Consider the following 19,645-nt stretch of genomic DNA (forward strand, 5'->3'; position numbering starts at 1 on the left):
GATCAAACATTTATTGATAATAAATCATAATTTCGTGACTCTTTCCCCCGTTCAGTTACACGACCCATATAGGATTGCAAAGCATGGTTTAAGAAGCTTTTATATAGCTCACATGTTTAATTCCTTCAACAAGAGTACATTAAGACTTTTTCAAATGTTTTGATAAATCTAGGTAAATTATATCTACCACATTCCCCCAAATATTAAGAAAAATATATTAGACTTGCATAATGTGATCTTGATGAAACCATATTGACTTTTTGTGGTAATTATTTCCTTTATTAGATATTCAGTAACCCTTTAGTACTGTGATTTAGAATTTTTCCATAGTCAAGCTCATTGGCCTACTATTAATAGGCCCTATCCTTCTTCCCTCTTTGAAAATTGGGACAGAATTTAATCCAGTAGTAGTTCTCTAGTTCACTAGGTTATCTCCAGGCATCCTGATCTCTGTCTTGCCACTGGACCCAGATGACTCTGGAGACTGGTGACCTTGCACAGCCCTCTCTTAACTTCAATCTAATTCCCTGAGTTGTAGTTCTTTTTGAGAGCCAGTCTTTCAAAGATCACTGGCAGTGGCTTGGCTCTTAATACCTACTAATTCTTTTATTTCCTAAAAAAGTTGTTTCTCTGAGCCACTGACTGCAGGAGTTAGAATGAGGCCTCCCTGAGTTCTAGTTTAAAAATGAGGAAACGTGATCACTTTCTCTTGTCCACTTTAATTCCTTTCTTTATTGACAAATGTCTCTCCAAATGCATGAGCATCTGGCAACCCTGTGTCTTCACTGGAAAAAGTAAAAGGAAACTTGCATATAAAACCTGTGTGTGCAAAAGAATTTTATAAAAGGATGCCCTTTACAGGCATCTAGATACTGGAGTGGGATGTTTTGGATCCCAATTCTGAAGTTATCTTTTCTGCTTTCCCCAGTAGTACAGGAAAGGTCCCATCTCTGATTTATGATAGAAATGCTCTCTTATTTTTAAAGATTCAAGAGTACTAATGTATGGGGATTAAGGTTCTTTCAGCTACCCTTACTTCCAGAGCTTGCTTTGAGCTCACTAATTGGGGAAAATGAGTATGAAATCAGAACACTTTCTGATTTGTTCAAGGTTAGTTAATATGAGGGCTGTAAAGAGTTTTCTCTATGTTGCTAGATGTGTTGGGGCATTAAACATTCCAATTTAATCATTCCTATTTAATATCCAGATATTTAAAATCCTACTACTTAGTGTATTAAGCAGTTTTAACTGGGTTTTTGCTAGTCATTTGATTTAGTGTGCGATTTTAATAATTATGATTTTTCTTTTTTCCTTAGGCAAATAGATGTATCAACTTTACTGCCCAGGAACTTTATGACTGTGTGTCACAGGCTGAATATCGGTAAGTCATCTATAGTATAAATCTGTAAGCAGAATAAGTGTCTTGGAATAATAAAAGTTACTAGGTACAGCAGTAATTTTCACCTTTCCTCGACCTGCTTTGGTTTTAGACTCTTTTCATCTCTTATTTAACTTCTTTTCTTTTCTCTTTTTTTCTAATTACTGAAGTTGATGGGTGTGTTTCATAATGAATAATTGCCCATGACAGAAAACACTGAATAATAATTTCATAGAGCATGCTGCCTTGCAGTTCCTCACCTGGCCATTCCTTGTAGCAGCAATTTTGATTAAAAGGGAAATTCCTTAAAGGAAAGACAGTTCTCTCCAACGTGTCTGAATTACTTGGATTTTACTTTTCTTTTTGATTCATATCTTGTTGCATTTACAGGTTTACTTCTTTTATGCTAGTTATATTTTTTTTTAGGAGTAACAGTCACCAAGACTTTTTTTTGTTAATTACTAGACTATGTGAGCTATGGCATTTGCTAACAAGCTGACTACTAGACTAGAGACTATTTATTGGGCCTATAATGGTGGGGGGTAGAGAGGAGGGTATGTGTATGTAGTAATTGACATTGAAAAAAAATTGAATAATGCCTAGATTCTGTATGAGGTAGCCTTGGAGCTATTTAAAAGCAGTTGGATTTTATGGGACCATTTCAATATTACATAGTTTCTCTATTTAAAAGAGGAACTAGAAGGAGGACTTCTTCCCTTATTTGACACAGGGCCAAATAGGATAGGTGAGGTTGAACCAGATTCCCTTTTTTAAAATAAAGAATTTTAGTAGAGTAATGTTAGGGCCAACCAGTTTCTCTATAATCTGAGGTAAGGGGGAGGCAGAAATAAATTGCATTTAATAGGCATACATATCACTTCCTTAGGAATATTAAAGCAAATAATTATTTAAAGTGCTTGAGTTTTTAGTTCTTTTATAATTTCTTATCTCCAGAATTGACTGTAAAAGAGGGAATTGTGAATGTGGAAACCAGACATCTGCAAAAAGACTTTTATTTTAATGCTATAGGGAAATTATAAGTGCTATAGGAATGAATGGGGAGGGCAGAGATGGGGGGTAGGGAGGAATTGTGCATAGAACCTGATACAATAGAAAGATAATGTTTCCGATTGAGTGTCCTTGATTAAAACTTACAAGCAAGGGATAAAATAGAAATATCATTACATAGTTATAATTCAGGAATTTTTAAAATCTGCAGTCAAACGCCTTTCAGTTTTTTTCATCTCTTATTAGAGGGATACTTGATTACCTATTCATTTGTCAGGATCATATGGGAATTTTAATCAGAAACCTAGGATGGTATATTAGCCAGTCTTTAGTTATTATAAAAAAAGAAATTGAACCAGTTTTAACTTTCAGAAAACCTAAAAGAGACAGACATTTTTCAGCATAAATTAAAAACTAGTTTGTGATAGCAGATTCAAAAAGTATCTGGTAAAGCCAAACAGCATTATACTAACAGCAGAATGTGTACTAACACTGATGTTATTTTCTCATTAAGAATGCTTTTGGAAACTTGCTTGTTTTGTGACTCCAGAGACAGAAGTTTCCTCAATATTTTCCCCTGAGGCTGAGATTAAGTGACTTGCCCAGGGTCACACAGCTAAGTGTCTGAGATCAGATTTGAACTCGGGTCCTCCTGAATTCAGGGGTGGTGCTCTATCCCTTGAGCCACCTAGCTGCCCCTTTTCTTTTCAATATATATATATATATATATATATATATATTTTTTTTTTTTTTTTTCCCCAGAAGTTTCCTCAAAATTAGATTAGACTAGAGTTTCTGATTTCTAACACAGAGCTTCTAAGAAATAGCCTTGGATCCAAAAATACTATAGAGGACTTGGATTTTCCATTTTAACTGAGGAAGTATGTTACATGATATATAAATAATAAATTATGTGTTAGGATTCTTACAGATGTTATGGGCCAGAACTTGAGACAAGGTTATGCACGTAGTTCACACCTTTAAAGGAGTTCATACCTTTAAAGGTGCTTTGATTAATCAGAAATAATTCTTGCATATATCACAAATGTGTCTCCATTTTTAGGAAGAATTTAAGGGAAGTTATATCAAGTAATCAAAGGTTGGCTAATTATTTTTATATTAGTATAATTGGTTAGATAAAATTGAACTGGTAAATACAGTTAACATCTAGCAAGACAGAATCTTCCCCTCTCCTCTTCTTTCTTTTTTATTGACTCAAACTAGTCAGTTGCTTTGATTTTTGTTTCTTCAGCCAAACCAAGTAGGAGAAACCTATTTGGATTATTCAGGGAAGAACACATGTCTATTACTTATTTTAATATAGTGCATTCAGTTTTCCTCTTGCCTAATTGATAATTTTCTAGAGTTATGCAAATAAATAAGGGAAAGTATTTCTTTATTGACTGAATTATTTGGAGAATTGTATCTTCTGATTTTTGCTGTGGAACTAATGTAACAAATGTTCATAGTGTGATATTATGTGCCTTGTGTTCTCTAGTTTATCTTTGAAAATAGTTAATGATGACAGAGGATATAGACATTCTTGAACTTAATATTAAATGCTAATGCTAGAAATATTTTGATAAGGTAGATAAAGGTCTATATTAGACCTTAAAACAATGGAACAAAAAGCATTTTTAAGGAGTTACATTGTGTACCTCAGTTGTGCAATTTGGCATTTGTTGTGGTTTGTGGGTCTGCTAGTGAAATGACAATTGTTTTTTTTTTTCCCTATGAGGTACTATTTCATTGTTTTATTTGTATTCCCAACAGCAATCAGGCACATAGTAAATACTTAATAAATACTTGCTATTGGTTTGCCTGCTTCCTTTTTCCTACTTTTTTTTTCTCCCAGACACTTGGATTACTTCTGTTTATAAGTGACTGTCACAAAGAAAGAGTTTTTTAAATGCTTTTTCATAACATATAGAGGAAATGTTTTTAAAATAATCTTTAAAAACCAAATAAAAGCTCTAAATTTACATCTTTAACATATTTGCCACATATCTTTAAAAATTATATTTGTTTTGTTTTGTTTACTTTGAATTAGGCAGAAAGCTATGGTGGGAATATGTTATGGGAAGGAGATAAATAGAAATAAAAAATGTAAATGTAGACCTAAATTGGACACCTTGGCCTTTTTGGGTAGTTGACCATCAAATTTTGATTAAGGCAATAATTATGTATTCCAGCATATTTAACAACTTTAAAAATTTGTGATTTTTCTTTCATTAGTCTTAGTAGTTTGTATAAGATAGTTAATGTAGTAAGTAGTACATTTCCTTCTTCTGTTATCTCTTGTTATCTCTTGTTTCTAATAAATCAGAGGAGACCAGGACTGATAGGATGACATAGTAACCCAATCTCTGAAGCTAGAAATTTCACAGGCACATTATTCATAATACATAGTTCAGTGAGTGGCCCTGTGTGATCACATTCTAGGCTAATTCAATATGCTGACCAAAATTTTGTCCATGGTGTGAGAGTATATATTTTGATGGATTCTAAAAATGGCAGAGAGAATACATTTTAACTTGGAATTGTCCACTGATTCTTTAACCTTAAGCTTCAATTGTAATAATAGTAGACTATAATTTCTATTTAATTCTGTTGAATTTATTATTTTAGAGATAATGATATGGAAATCATTTCCTGAACCCTATCTATATTCCATAAAAATTTTTTCTTCAGATTCTATCTAAATCTTGCCTTTCCTTCCATGTACAGCATAAGTCTGTGAAACCTTCCACTTACAACATGAGTCAGTGAAACCTAGTCTATGCCATTCATTTGTAACGATATTTAATTTTTTTTTTTTATGGAACCTGTCTCTTAAGTAAATTGAATTAAAAATACTCTTGAAGATAATGACCATATCTTCTGCCTTGCTATATCTTCAGTAGTATGTTTTTCCCTCCTTCATGCTTATTTCTCCAAAAAGTATTATTCCAAACCCTTGTTTACAATTGGAGAACTCATATTGGTGAGATCAGACTGTGAAATATGCAGTTATGTGCTTAATAACTATTGAGAATTCTGTCATAAAGTATTGGAATGGTGTTTCATCCTTAAAATGTAGTATTCATAGGATCATATATTTGTATCTAGTAGTATTTTATAAGGTTATCTGGTTTAACTCCTTCATTACAATGATGAGGAAACTAAACCCCCCAGAGAGAGAAAAATCAAGAGGCTTGTTTGAGATCAGAAATATCAGAACTGAGATTCAACTATCAATGACATAAACTATTAAAGTATACAGAATATTGAATTTGGAATCAGAAGGTGGTCTGAATTTGGGTCTGAACAGGATCAGTTATTCTGTTATGAAACTTCATCTGTAAAATGGGGATAACAATTTTTGAATGATCTTCTACGTGATCATCAGCATAAAATGTTTTAATAATACTTAAATACTTCATGAATTTATAATTAATATAGTGCTGTATAGTTAACAAATTGATTCTGAAAACTTCTTGACCAAATTCTACTTCGATGCAAATAACACCAGAGAGCAAGGTTCTTCCATGATAGAGATGTTTTTTAGGAAATGGTGATGCTAACAGACTGTCTGCTTTTCTTCTGGCTGGTTGTAGAAAAGCTCATTCCCAGTTAGATGTTACTTTTGTCATGATAACACCTGAAACAAATGAAAATGTCAACTTAGTCCTTTGTGGCCTTTCCCTTCTGCTTCTCCAGTGATAGTGGCAGAGTGGAAGAAAAGGAATCAAGGGATACCAAGGATCTTAAAGTTTTTTAAAACATCTATTAAAGGGAAGGGCAACAACACTGAAAGAGCATTCACATGCTACGTGACATCTCATGGGCTTTAACTTGTCACATATTCAAAACATATGGTCATGAATTCACAGATTTTCCTTGGAGATGTAATAAAAGAAATTCTTATTCTTCAGCTTGTATTCAAAGGACAGAAGAAATATTTTTTCAAGGTGTTCTTAGTCGTATCATATTTCAGTGCTTATGTTAAGTATTTTCAAAAGGACTACTATGAATATATAGGTGACCAGTAACCTAAGGAAGAAAGAGTATATGGAGAGGTTGGTAAGGCCTTCTAAATTAAATATATATATATATATATATATATATTTTAAAAAATAGGTACTTTCAGCACAAAGGTGGACACAGAAAAGGAAAGCAAAGAAATGAGAGACACCAAAGCTTTAGAAGCCACATTGTTTATCTCAGAAGGTAGAGCCAGGATGGCAAAGTAGCAGAGATGAAGTACCCCCTCAGAAGAACTCCAAACAGGTCAACAGAACAGAACCAGTCCAAATCTTGTTTGTTAAATCTAAAAAAAGACACAGCAAATCACTTTTCCAGCTAACAGGGCAGCAGGGAGACAGAATTTGGACACTACCAATGGGGACTGAGCAAGAGTCGGCCACATGAGACCACTTCAGTGCAGGAAGGGGCTGTAGACTAGAGCAAGAGAGCTAGTTCCCAGATCTATCAAGGGCACTTCATGTTAAACAAAAACATTCCTAGAGCCACTTAGAAACTTTGAAGTTCAAATGGGATTTTGGAGAAACATTAGAAAAGCGTCATAGAGGGACCCTAATTAGATAGAAGACTTGAGAGTAGTTTATAATGTCATAAGACAATCTAAATGGAAGGATAAAAGGAGGGACAGATGATTACACTTGAGAGCTGGGGAGAAGAGAAAGGAAAGTTTGAGGGAAATTATCAGTACACAAGTAGAAGTCTACACAAAAAAGAGCATTTCATGGAAGCAATTGGCACTTGAATCTCACTCATTTCAATTGGTCTAAGGAGGGAAGAATACATATAGACAGTTTGGTACATTATAGGGAATGAGGAATGGAGAGAAGGAATTTAGAGGGTATATTATATAGAGAGATTAATTTTAAGCAAAACAAATTCCAGTTAAAGATGTACCAAAATATTTTTGTCAAAGAATTGGATTTTGAGGGGGGTATGATCAATTGGGGAAGGGCAAAATGAATTATAGTGTATAAATGTGTTGGTATGCTATTTTCCTGTTAAGTTATATTAAAGAAGATGATTTCATTGAAATCTTGGAAGACATATGAACTGATACAAAATGAAGTGAGTAGAACCAAAACACACTGTACAGTAACAACAATATTGAAAATATATTCAGCTTTGAAAGACTTAGAAACTCCAATCAATGTAATGGTCTATTACAATTCCAGAAGTCTAGTGATGAAACCTATTGTTTACTTCCTGATAGAGAAGTGAGAGACATAGAGCATAGTGTGTTTTTGTAGGTGTACACACAAACACTCTCTCTCTCTCTCTCTCTCTCTCTCTCTCTCTCTCTCTCTCTCTCTCTCTCTCTCTCTCTCTTTCTCTCTCTCTCTCTCTCTATATATATATATATATGTATATATATATATATCTTAAATAAAGGTAATATGGAAGTTTGTTTTGCTTGACTATACATGTTTGTAATGGGATTTATTTTTCTTTTATTCTCATTTGGCACTTAGGGAGAGGCAAGATATATTCTACAACACATTAAATCTTTCCAGCTGTGCAGTTGTCCAAAAGGTGTGTAGTAAATGTAAGAAACCACTGTAGTTATTTATTATTATTATTACTATAAAAATAATTTAATAGAGAACAATATCTTTATTCCTTGAAACATAAAAAAATAATTTTATTCAGTAACCTTCTGGTTATTAATATCAAAGAAACAGATGCATATTTACTAAAAGTTTTCTCTATTATCAAGGAGGATATTTAAGGGATTCCTTATAGCTAGTGAAGTCTTTCAGATGCTCCCTTTTATAAATGACATTGTGTAGTTTCATCAAGCTTCAGAATATTACTAACCATCCTAAATGAAATCCTTAAATCCTCAAAAGAGGTCAACTTAACTATATATGCAGTTAAAACAAGTATAGAAGAAAAATTTTTATCCCTACTATGATTTGTACTTGAATGGAGAATTTATAGCTATGGTCCATCAATTCATCTATTTTGGACAGGCTCTGTAGATAAACCATGAACTGGATCAAGATTGAGAGAGAAGAAGGAAATTGAGTTGGATTAAATTTGGAAATTTTTCAGTGATTTAATGGCCCAGATACTCTCCTAAAACAAAGGCCCATCTCACTAACCTCAGTGTTAGTGATGATCTTTGACCTCAACTTGTAGGATACTGCAGAATTGAAGTTGTGGTTAGTAGGCAGTGAAGTTGGCGTGACTCGGCTTCTTGTATTGCCAGTAAAGAAGTACTTTAGATGAATGGGTAGGCCCGTCATACAGAAAGATGGAGAGCCTGTGATCTTTCCTGGTGTTTGTGCAATGTCAGGTGAGCTGCTAGAAACTTCCCACCATATTGGTTGAAATTTTTATGAGGAGTTTATGAAAGTAGAGTTGTACAAGACTAGAAGATATTGGTGGAGCATAATCTCAGCAGCTGCTCACCTAGCTAGCTAAGATCAAAGGTCTGTTGCAATACCTCACCATGGAACTAGTTTCTCTGGTTCTTCCTTCATGGAGGGTTGTATGAATAGAATGTTAATCAAAAGACTAGCATTTTTCTGGCCTCACCAGACCAGTAATGGGGATAGAGATTAGACCTCTGATTTCATTGGTTTAGGGAACTTTCAGGGGAAGAAACTCCCTTTACTAATACAGATTGGGATCTAATCTTTGCTATTTAGTCTTACAGAATTGCCCCAGTGACCAATTAAATCACTTGCCCAGGGTCATAGGCCAGTGCATTTCAGAGGCAAGGTTTGAATCTAGTCTTTGAGGCTGGCTCTCTGACTATGTCACATTTCTGTCTATCATCAGGAGGGAACATAACCAAATTGTTAGGCTAAGAGTGAGGATTAACTATACATTCTCTTAGTTCATTAATATTTCAGATTACTTTAAAATCCACTAAGTCAAGAGTTTATCATAATGTATCTTGATTATTCTTGGAGAAATCTTAGTATTATATCCTATCTTTGTTTTGGTAATTGGTACAGGAATGATGCAGCAGGATTTTTAATTGAAAAGATAGGGTATTAAACATTTATGAGCCAGAGCTGTTTATATTGTCATTTTAAAAATCTTATTAAAATGTGTCATGAAAATGTTTCAGTCATCTTTGCAAGTAAGCATATATACCAGGAATCATCACAAGATATTTTACCTGGAAAAGATCCTTGAAGTATGTTATTAATGGAAATGATTGATTTGGTATTCAGAAGGAATTGTTCCTTACTATCTTATAATTTACAGTCAACAGTAAAGTGAACATGTAGCAGGTAGAGCTGGTGAAATGCCATGAAGCATTTAAATGTGATGGGAAACTAAAGTTTCCCACCAACCCATTTTTCTGGTTTAATATAGAAAATAGTTGAGGAAAATCAGATGCCCCTAAAGTAATGTAATATTTTTAGATGCAATTCTTAATTTAGTATAGGCATTAAGATATTTGTGGAAAAAAATTCAAGCAGCATTTTTTTTTCACTGATATTAAACTTAGCTTAAGCTACTGAAATTTTATTCTTAGCCCACATCCTTAGTTTCTTTCATGTTCATTTTTACCCAACAGGTCAAATCAGTAAGCATTTATTAAACAACTTCTATGTGCCAGATGTTAGAAATATAAAAAGAGGCAAAAAAACAGTCCCTGTCTTCTCCAAAACTCATATTCTAATGGGAGTGGAGGGTGGCAGCATGCAAACAATTATATACAATTTATATACAGCATAAATTGGAAATAATCACAGGAGGAAGGTACTAACATTAAGAATGACTGGGAAAGGTTTCTTGTAGAAAATGGGATTTTTAACAAAGACTTAAAAGGAAGTCAGGACGTAGATATGGAGAGGGAAAGAATTCCAGGCATAGAGGACCTCCAGAGAAAATGTAAAATCTAGAGATGAAGTTTTTGTGTAAGGAATGGAAAGGAGATCAGAGTCATCTATCAGATAAGAGAGGACATTAAGTGTAAAAAAAGACTGGAATGGTAAGGAGGGAAAAGTTTTTAAAGGGCTTTAAAGCCAAGGATTGATTTTATATTCACTCCTGAAGCAGTTGGGAGGTTCTGGAATTTATTGAATAGGCAAGTGACCTGGTTAGACTTAGTTTTGGGAAAGCACTTTGATAGCTACCTGGGGAATGGACTAGAAATGAAGTAGAAAGGCCAGCTAGAAGGCTATTAACAATAGTGTTGTAATAGGTGTAACATGCTGAGGGCCTGAACCAGGGTGGTGGCAGTGTCAGTAGTAGAATCAACAGGTCTTGGTAACAGATTGAACACAAGGGTGAGAAAGAATAAGTAACCAAAAAAGTACATTTAAGTTGTGAGTCCTAGTGATATAAAGGATGGTGGTGTTCTTGAAAGTAATAGGGCAATTAGAAAAAGGGGGGGAAGGTGAAAGGGGAAGTTCACTTTGGATCTGTTGAGTTTAATAATCAGTGGGACGGTTAGTTTGAGATACCCAGTAGTCAGTTGGAGATAAGAGATTGGATGTTAAAAAAGAGGTTAGGGTTGGTTAAACTGATCTGAGAATCATCTGCACCAAGCTCCTCAAAAATGATATCTCATTGTGACAAGCATTACCACGGAAACAAGCAATTTTTCACTAGCTTTCTAAAATCTTTGTCTTTTGGTCTTGTTTTATAATTGAAAGGTTGCATTATACCAAGCCCCCCCCCCCCCCCAGAATCTGTGTTTTATATATGTATGTATACATTCATAACATATGTATATTGTGCTTATTCATATTGAAAATAACAGTTTATATTGTATACTCAGGTTTTATTTTATATTTAAGAGGAAAGTGTGGTTTAAATGTGGGCCAATTTTAAGTGATGGGATCTTATATAGAGAGGTGGCCAGGGCACACAGTATTCTAAGAGCTAGAGGGGCTTTCTTTTTAGAAAGTTCTGACAAATATATCTCCTGACTGTTCAAAAATGAGCAAGACCAACAAGTAATAATGAAATCCTAAAAATTCTGTACATTTTTCTTTCTTGCATAACATTAGCAGAGAGCCTTGCACATTAAGATGTGTTTATATAAAAATGAAAATAGAATATTTGAAATGCTGTTAAAGTCTATTTCTCCCTTTCAAGCCAAATTCCTAGAAAATCATCTATAATTATTAGTTCCAATTTTTTATCACCTATTCTTTTCTCAATCCCTACCAAAACTTTCTTCTCTTCACACCACTTAGATTGCTCTTTTCAAGGTTACCAACAATCTCTCTAATTACTAAATGTAATGGCTTTTTTTCTTTATCCTATTTTACCTTTCTTTAGCTTTTGAGATTTATTTCTTACTTGGTAATAACATTGTATTTTTCTGGTTCTTTTGATCTCACTCAAACTTTTTACCAAAGCATTATTTATCTCCCACACACTATTTATAGGTTTCCCTGACCTGGAACTTTTTCAGTTTCTTGTTGTCATCTACTCTCTTGATTCAGTTATCTTTACATAGCTTTATCATTTCATATTCAGTAGCTCCCAAATTTAACTCTTTCTTGCATTTCTCTTTTACTTTATCAGTTGTCTGCTAGAGAGCTTTATCTCACTGTTCCATCAATATTTCCAAATAAGTTTGCAAGTCCTCTTCTTCCACATTCATTCTCTTTTCATTGTTTATTCGCTACTTTAATTCAGAACTTCTCGACCACTCTCCCTGGATTATTGAAATTAACCTGGTTGGACTTCCTGTTGCTTCTTACTTCCTCTCTCCTATGTGCTCACCACAGTCTAGAATTTAAGTCCCTGCCCCCATCTTGTGTTTTAATTTAATATATTTAATATATTGTTCTCTATGCTTCAATCAACAACAAAATGTTCCTGGTAGTTTGTTTTCTCTCTCCCATTCCTATGCCTTTGCACAGACTTCTACCACTTCCTCATTATGTACCTTTATTTTCTTCCAAGACACAGTATAGGTGCTAGCTTCTACTACTAGCTGATTTAGCTATTTACCACCCAGTTAGACTTCTCTCCCTTCTGAAATTATCTTGTATTTACTTATCTCTGTACATATTATATTTCCCCATAGAATTTCAGTCCTTTGGGGGCTGGAGATGTTTAACTTTTGTCTTGATAACTCAGGATCTGACACAGAACATGAGTTTTAACAAATGTTTGTTTTGTTAAACCTTTACAGATGTTTTGCTTTATAGAGAGTCACTTCTGTTAGTATTAATTACTTTTGGACTGAACTTGTTATTTATTAATATAGAGAACTTCCAGAGCTGTCTGAGGCCCCAAGCAGATGAGCAGAGCCAATGTGCACCAGAAACAAGTCTTAAACTCAGATTTTCCTGATTTTCAAGCCACTTCCTTATCCACTATACCACAGTGCTTCTCATCTAATGTTTCACACTATACCAAAAACAGGAAGGAAGGAAAAAAGGAAAAAGGAAGGGAGAAGGACAGAAAGAAAAAGAAAACCTTCTTGCACTAGGTTTGAAAACTATATGAAAATTCAAGAGGATTGTAACATCAGTTCAAACTCTAAAAATCATAGAAATTGATAATTTTTTATGGGTAAAAAGGGTAATATTGTCTAATGAATCCTTTCCCAAATTACATTAAGTATCTATGATTTCATCATTGCAGATAACACCTTCCACTTTTGCACAGTGTAATCCCTCAGTACATTAGTTAGGTGGTTTGACAAGTTTACATGGTCCCCAAAATCTTGACTACTTGCTATTTAACCTTTTGATGATGATCTTTTCCAAACTTAGGTAGTCCTGTTCTCAGACAACAGATATGTTGTCTATTCCTGGGTCTGAATGTTTCCCAGTACATCAGACCAAACTTTGTCCTAACATAGCCTTCAAGAACATAAGTTTATCTTTGTGCCACACTGGAGACTACTGTAGAACTTTAGTAGAAATACTAGAATTTATAAAGCGCAAATTACAGGTCACTCTTGTCATAGGAAATGACTTCATTGTTTTGTATTGTTGAACTCTGGGGAGTACATTTTAAACTTCTAGCTGGCAGTGTTTCGTATCTGTCTCATATGAGCTTGAGCTAATTTACTTGTTACCTTCACTGCCCCATGTAATACCTTTGTTGAGAAATATAAACAAACCTTAATCCTTGTGGATTTTGGTCACAGCAAATGGCATTACATTTTCTAGATTGCATTTTGAAACAATTGGTGTATTATTGTGGTCTAAATGAAGGGAACTCAACTCCCTTGTGAAAGGGAACTCAATTGAAGTTTCTGTTACTGTCTAGATCTGTAGTAATTATTTAAGTACAGTAAAAAAACAAAAACAAAAAACTTCTGTTCCTCATTTCTTAGCCAACCTTCCATCCTTTTTTTTAGTTAACTTGTAGAAGTGTTTAGACAGTAGCCATACAATCCCATTGCCAGGTCCATATTCAAAAGCTTCCAGCTTGGAAATATATAGTACTTGGAGTCCTTGCATTATCCAAATTAGACCTAGGATAGTTATAACATCTTTAACGAGTAGGTTTGTTTTAGTTAAGTGAATAAACATTTATTGTAAGGCACTATGTAAGAATATAAACACACAAAAAAAGAAATAGTTCCTACTTTGGGGGGGGTAGGTAAGGTAATTGGGGTCAAGTGACTTCCCCATGATCACATAGCTAATAAATATGTTTGAGGCCAGATTTGTATTCAGGTCCTCCTGACTTCAGGTGTAGCCCTCTCTTCCCTGTGTCATCTAGCTACCCCAAAACAGTTCTTCCTCTCAAGAAGGTTACATTCTATCTGAGGAGACATGTCTATACCTAAGTATATACATAATAAAGTTAATGCAAGATAGTTTAGGAAAGGAGGAAACCTGTAAGTGGAGGGATTAGAAGAAATGTGGAGGGAAGGTAGTGCTTGAGGAACATTTGGGAGGAAGAGAGGGGGTCTGTGAAGTGGAGGAAGGAGTACCTGCCTGGCATGAAGGGTATCCAGTGAAAGACATAGACCCAGGAAATGTGAGAGCCTGCTCACTGTGGGGAACCCTAAGTCGGCTTAGCTGGGCCACAGATTGCAGAAAGGAAGGTAATATGTCAGGATCTTGCAGAGATGAGGGAGAGCAGGCCCAGACTGTAAGGAGCTTAACAGGGGAGTTTGTGTTTTGTCCTAGAGGCAAAGGGAGTGTGGGGAGGGATGGAGCCAGATCTACACTAAAGGAAAGCACTTGGGCAGCTTAATGGAAGGGAGAGAGACTTGGGGTAAGGAAGTCATTTTTAGAGTCTGTATAGTGATGTAGGCCCAAACTAAGATTGCTGTATAAGGAAAGAGAAGGCATAGGATATAAAAGATCTATGGGGGATAAGGTAGAGTGAGGAGTTGATATGAATTTGAAAGACTGGAAGAATGGTGGTACCTTCCGCAAAAATACTGCAGGTTGCCAAAGGGGGTGGGGTGATGAGAAAGATATTTTGTTTTGGACATACTGAGTATGTCGTACATCTAATAAGCAGTTGAGCCTGGAACTGAGGAGAAAAATGGGCTTGATGTATAGATCTGTGACTTGTATCTGTAGAGATTTTAATTAAACTTACAGAAGTGGAGGTCACTGAAAGCTGGGGTGTGGAAAAAGAAAAGGGATAAGATAGTCTTTGGGCAAAATCTGTAAGTATGGTTTGCCTTACATTTTAGTGCCTTCCTTCTGAGAATATCTCCATTTTATTTTGTATGATTGGTTGTCCATACTCAAAGAGGTCCAAAATGACATCACTATGTTAGAGTTAAGTTACAGTGTGTCCGATTTTGGCTGACCAGACCAATATGTTTGGAATGTTCTACCACAAGTTGGGCCCAAATACTCCACATAAACATTTAGGGTGGACTTGCTAAATTTGTGCATCTGATTTCTTTTGAGCTGCTGAAATTCTGCTTTTCTAGTAGAGCACAGCACCTTCTTTGATGCAGGCACACCATCCTGGGCAGTTCTTTGCCAACATCTTCATAAATTTCAGTCAGTTCCAAAGTTCTTGATTTTGCATATATATTTCACACACAGTATTTTTGCATGTTGTCTTCCTGATTGTGAATTACCTTGGAATGACTATTTTTTGCCTTTTTAATCTCTGTTATTTAACACACTGCCTTTCACATAGTAGGCGCTCAATAAAGGTTTGTTGACTGACTGATTTTGTATTTATTAACTTCTAAACAGTTTAGAAGAATATCTCTAATGACCAATGAGATGTAACTGAAGTGTAAGTGAGGGTTTATTATTGGCAGCTGTTATGTTTTAGAACTTGTACTCCTTTTTAAAGCAGTTACTTCTCTTTTATGATGAGATACCAGAGTAGGATTTGAACTGTCTGTATTGTATATTTTATTTTGGTTGCCAGTTAATGCTGCTCAGATACTTAGATGCTATCGTAGTTTAAAAAAAAAAGAAAAAGAAAAAAGAAATTCTGAGAGTTCAAACTTAGGCTTCCATGAAACTCAGGTCATTAATTTATGATTTCCAGAAGTTTGGGTCTTTGTTAATATGAGTACATATATAAGTGCTTGCATGCTTTGAGCTTTCTTAGAGCTTAATGAGATGATGTAAAAGCTGCCTTTTTTAGACATCCCTGGTAAATATCTTGGCCATCTTGACAATGGTCTTTTTTGACTTTCTCCTCTGCTTGCTCTGATGTTATTGGTAGTTGGTTACAGGTCTGATGATCTTGATCTAGAGGTCCCTTGACATTTTGGGAATTTTAAAAACTTATCTTTAAATGTAGAATTATTCTAGCATGTCCTGTAGGGCCCAATTCAACCTTCAATCCTAAAAGTTAGTTGGGATCAAATTCACAACTTCAGATCCATACCAAAACTAACATCTTTCTGGATGGCTTATGGAGGTTACCCTAATGCCAAGGAAAACCCCTTTAAATCTGTTATGTACTGGAGGCAGCTAGGTGACTCAGTGGATAGAGCACCAGCCCTGAACTCAGGAGGACCTGAGTTCAAATGTGGTCTCAGACACTTAACACTTCCTAGCTGTGTGACCCTGGGCAAGTCACTCAACCCCAGCCTCGGGGGTGGGGGGGGGGAATTATTATGTACTTATGTCTATAGGAATAGAAAGAGGAGAACAGGGTGCTGTTTTCCTAGGCATTCTCTTAACTTAACATTTAATACATCCATTTTTATCCATATTGATATTTTCTTCCTTCTATCACTACAAGTTCCTGAGCTAATGGTAACTCAGTTATCCCAGGGATTCCTCATTACTTCATTAAGAAGATTGAGGCTCTCTTTTGAGCCTCTGTAGAAAAAAGTTCACCACAGTGAAGGTGCTTCATCTATTTTGGAACTACCCAGATCCCTGGCCATATGGGAGCTGGATTACTATAATCCCTAGAAGTGCACTGTCAGGAAACTGGCCCATTAAAATTTGATTCAAACTCTCCTACTGTGCCAGAGATTCAATGGCCCAATTCTTAGCCTCAAGTTCTCTCTATATATCTATATCCTTGGCAGACAAAATAAATGATGGCTAAGTTGAATTGTAGTCAGTCATTGATGGCTACTGGGCCAATTCTAAGAAACTTTGGGAAGATGCAAGGGTTCCACCTTCAGTAGCTACTGTAGTTAGTGACTGCCAACCCTATCCACCATGGAAGATCCTCTAAGTTATTTTTTGTGGAGGTTTTGCTGCCACTTTTGCATTCTGAGCTTTTCTGATCTTTCCATCATTTTGCTATGAAAATTCAAATAGGAAAAGGGATTTTTTGGATTTCAGTAGTGAACTTCTAGATAGGTATGCAGCCTAAAGCAGCTCTGAAGATATAGCCAAGAAGATTCCAGCCAGTGCCCCTGAGAAACCCAAGAAAGAAGAAAATCCATTTGATATGGACTCAGGGCAAAAATTCTTATCCTAATAGACTTGTGATCAGTAGCAGGGTAACTGAAGACAGTGATGAGGAAGAAGGTTATGAAAAAGAGGAAGAGGAATAGGGAGACAACTTTGATGATAAAAGACTTGTGAAAAAATTAGAACAGTATTGGCTGCCATTGTGAGCACAGAGTTTTTGAAAGGAATGAAAAAGACAATGAGACTGACTAATGCAAAAACATCTTCCAAACCTGGGGGGCAAACTTCGAGAGAATTTAAGAACCTTTTGTCTAACTTAAAGCTGTGGGACCAAAAAAAATTTTTTTTTGACAACTCATTATCATTTCAACACTATGAGATTTTAGAATTAAATAAATGTTGCATGAATAATTGGCTACAAATGACCAGCTGTAGTTCTGACATTTTAAAAAGAGCTCTATAATTTTTTAAATAGCCTTTTCTGGTATTCTGGCTGATGAGTTATTCCAGCCCTTTAATGACCACCCCCTGCCCCAGTCTTTATTGCCTGCCAAATAATTTGGGAATTTCTTAGAATGCCCTCTCCCATCCTCTCTTGTTGAAACTTTTCCTATCCTTAAAAGCCCATCTAAAAAATGACAGCTTCTCTGGTAAGTCTACTCTGAATTTTCCTTCCTTTGAACTTTCTAATTTATTAATGTATTTTGTATTATCATTATATAGTTGCCTCTTAAGCTCCTAGAACAAGGATTACGTCTTATTTTCCAGAGCTTGATACAGCACCAACTGCATCATAGGTGCTAAATAAATAATGATTGGATTTGAAAAAGAAAGCAGTTAGTTCTTCATCGCTGAAAATGTAGAGGTTACATGAGTATCCATTAAGCCACATGTTCAGTGAATTCTTACATAGAGTACATCCTGTTATTTGAAATAAACCCAGTAGCAGAAGGACCCTTATGCCATGACCTGGTATATAAAATGCAGTAATAACATCTCACATTTATTTAATGCAGATGTCATGTGTCTGCACTTTACAAATGAGGAAAATAATTTTAAGCTACCCCTCAAACTGGGGTCTGGGCTAGGATCTGAGTCAGACATTTTACTCCATAGTTCATAGCTAACTATAATACTATATCAAAATTGAATCGAAATGCCTCAAAAGAGAACAAGCATTTCACACATGTAAAGTATTTTCTGCAATTTAAATTGCTCATTTGAATATAGAAGGGCTCTCTTTACTCAAAACATGACCAAACTCTGCTATAGGGGGCTCCAATGCCAAAATTGTGAATCACACTAAAGAAGTAATCAAACTGAAGATTAGAGATATTGCAGAGAGATCATCTGCACTAAAGAGCCACATACAGAATAAGAGACAAGGGAATCAGGAGTCTTTTTCACAGATGGACTAACTGACCAAAGGAAAGAAGCATTTGTATACCTCATCCTCTAATTCATTAGGACTTGATTTTTTAAAAATTAGAGCAAGACTAAATATCTGCTATGATTCTTGGCATGTACTGCAAGAGTGTGAATGACCCTTTTAGTTATAAGAAGTTTAAATACAGGGAATGGAAGAGCCAGAGAGAATTTATGTCCCTCCAAAAAGAATTGCCTGATCCAAAGTGGTTTCTTGTATACCTTCCTAAAACGGCTGACTGCTCCCCCTTTCTATTTCTGATGCTTCCAGCCTGAGAGGCAAACCTTAATACAGAAAGTTTATTTCACTCCTGTAGAGATGACTTGAGCCAAGATTTAGAAAAGGGAATGGAAATTCTACAGAATGCCTATAAAATGATAGTTCAAGACTCTAGGAAAACTTGTAAAATTGTATTTTCTCTTTCCTGACATTTATTGCCACCCCTATGTGTGTATCTTTCATGTGTTCATTTTGATTTTCAGTACTTACTACAATAGCTGTAACCTAACAGGATTTTAAAAGGGTGTACACTTTGCTACCTTCAATTTTTGCTGGGGGTTTTTTGAACTATCTACTAATGTATCTTTCTGTAGGATTAGTGCCATAATTTTCTCTTTCCTATTCTCACATCCTTGAAAGAATCAATTACAGGATGTATATTTATCAAAAATGGGAGATTTCTAGATAAAACAATTCAGCAATATTTATTAAATGGAACTGAACAGATTTAACCCAGGCAAGCTCTGATGAGGCTGTATTGTATTGATTTGGCCTAATCATATACATGGGCTCTTTTTGGACGTCCAGCTCTGAGAATCTCCTAGAAGCTGTGCTTCTATAGAAAAGAATGCTGTATTTGCCATGAAATATGCCTGGCTACCCAGCTTCACTGTTAGTTTATTTAGAGCCATTTCGAGTCTGCCAATCAATTCAGATTTATTAAATAATTAGTATATGAAGGCACTATTTATTACTAGCCACTCTAGTAATACAAATTATAATACTCTTGCATTGTCAGAGACTACATATTGATAGTTTACCCTCTTTAAATGATATTTC

General features: G+C 35.2%; 1 protein-coding gene across 4 annotated transcripts in view; it reads left to right on the forward strand.

Moving 5' to 3' along the window:
• The window catches only part of SWT1 (SWT1 RNA endoribonuclease homolog), a 129,642-nt gene that overhangs the window by 107,536 nt on the left and 2,461 nt on the right, over window positions 1-19,645 (forward strand). For all 4 annotated transcript variants that reach the window (XM_074308583.1, XM_074308584.1, XM_074308586.1 and 1 more), the window contains exon 18: window positions 1,317-1,381. In XM_074308583.1, coding sequence (XP_074164684.1) covers window positions 1,317-1,381 — 65 coding nt within the window. The remainder of the gene's footprint in view (window positions 1-1,316; window positions 1,382-19,645) is intronic.

Source organism: Sminthopsis crassicaudata, chromosome 4 (genome assembly GCF_048593235.1).
Source record: "Sminthopsis crassicaudata isolate SCR6 chromosome 4, ASM4859323v1, whole genome shotgun sequence".
NCBI classification, from domain to species: Eukaryota; Metazoa; Chordata; class Mammalia; order Dasyuromorphia; family Dasyuridae; genus Sminthopsis; species Sminthopsis crassicaudata.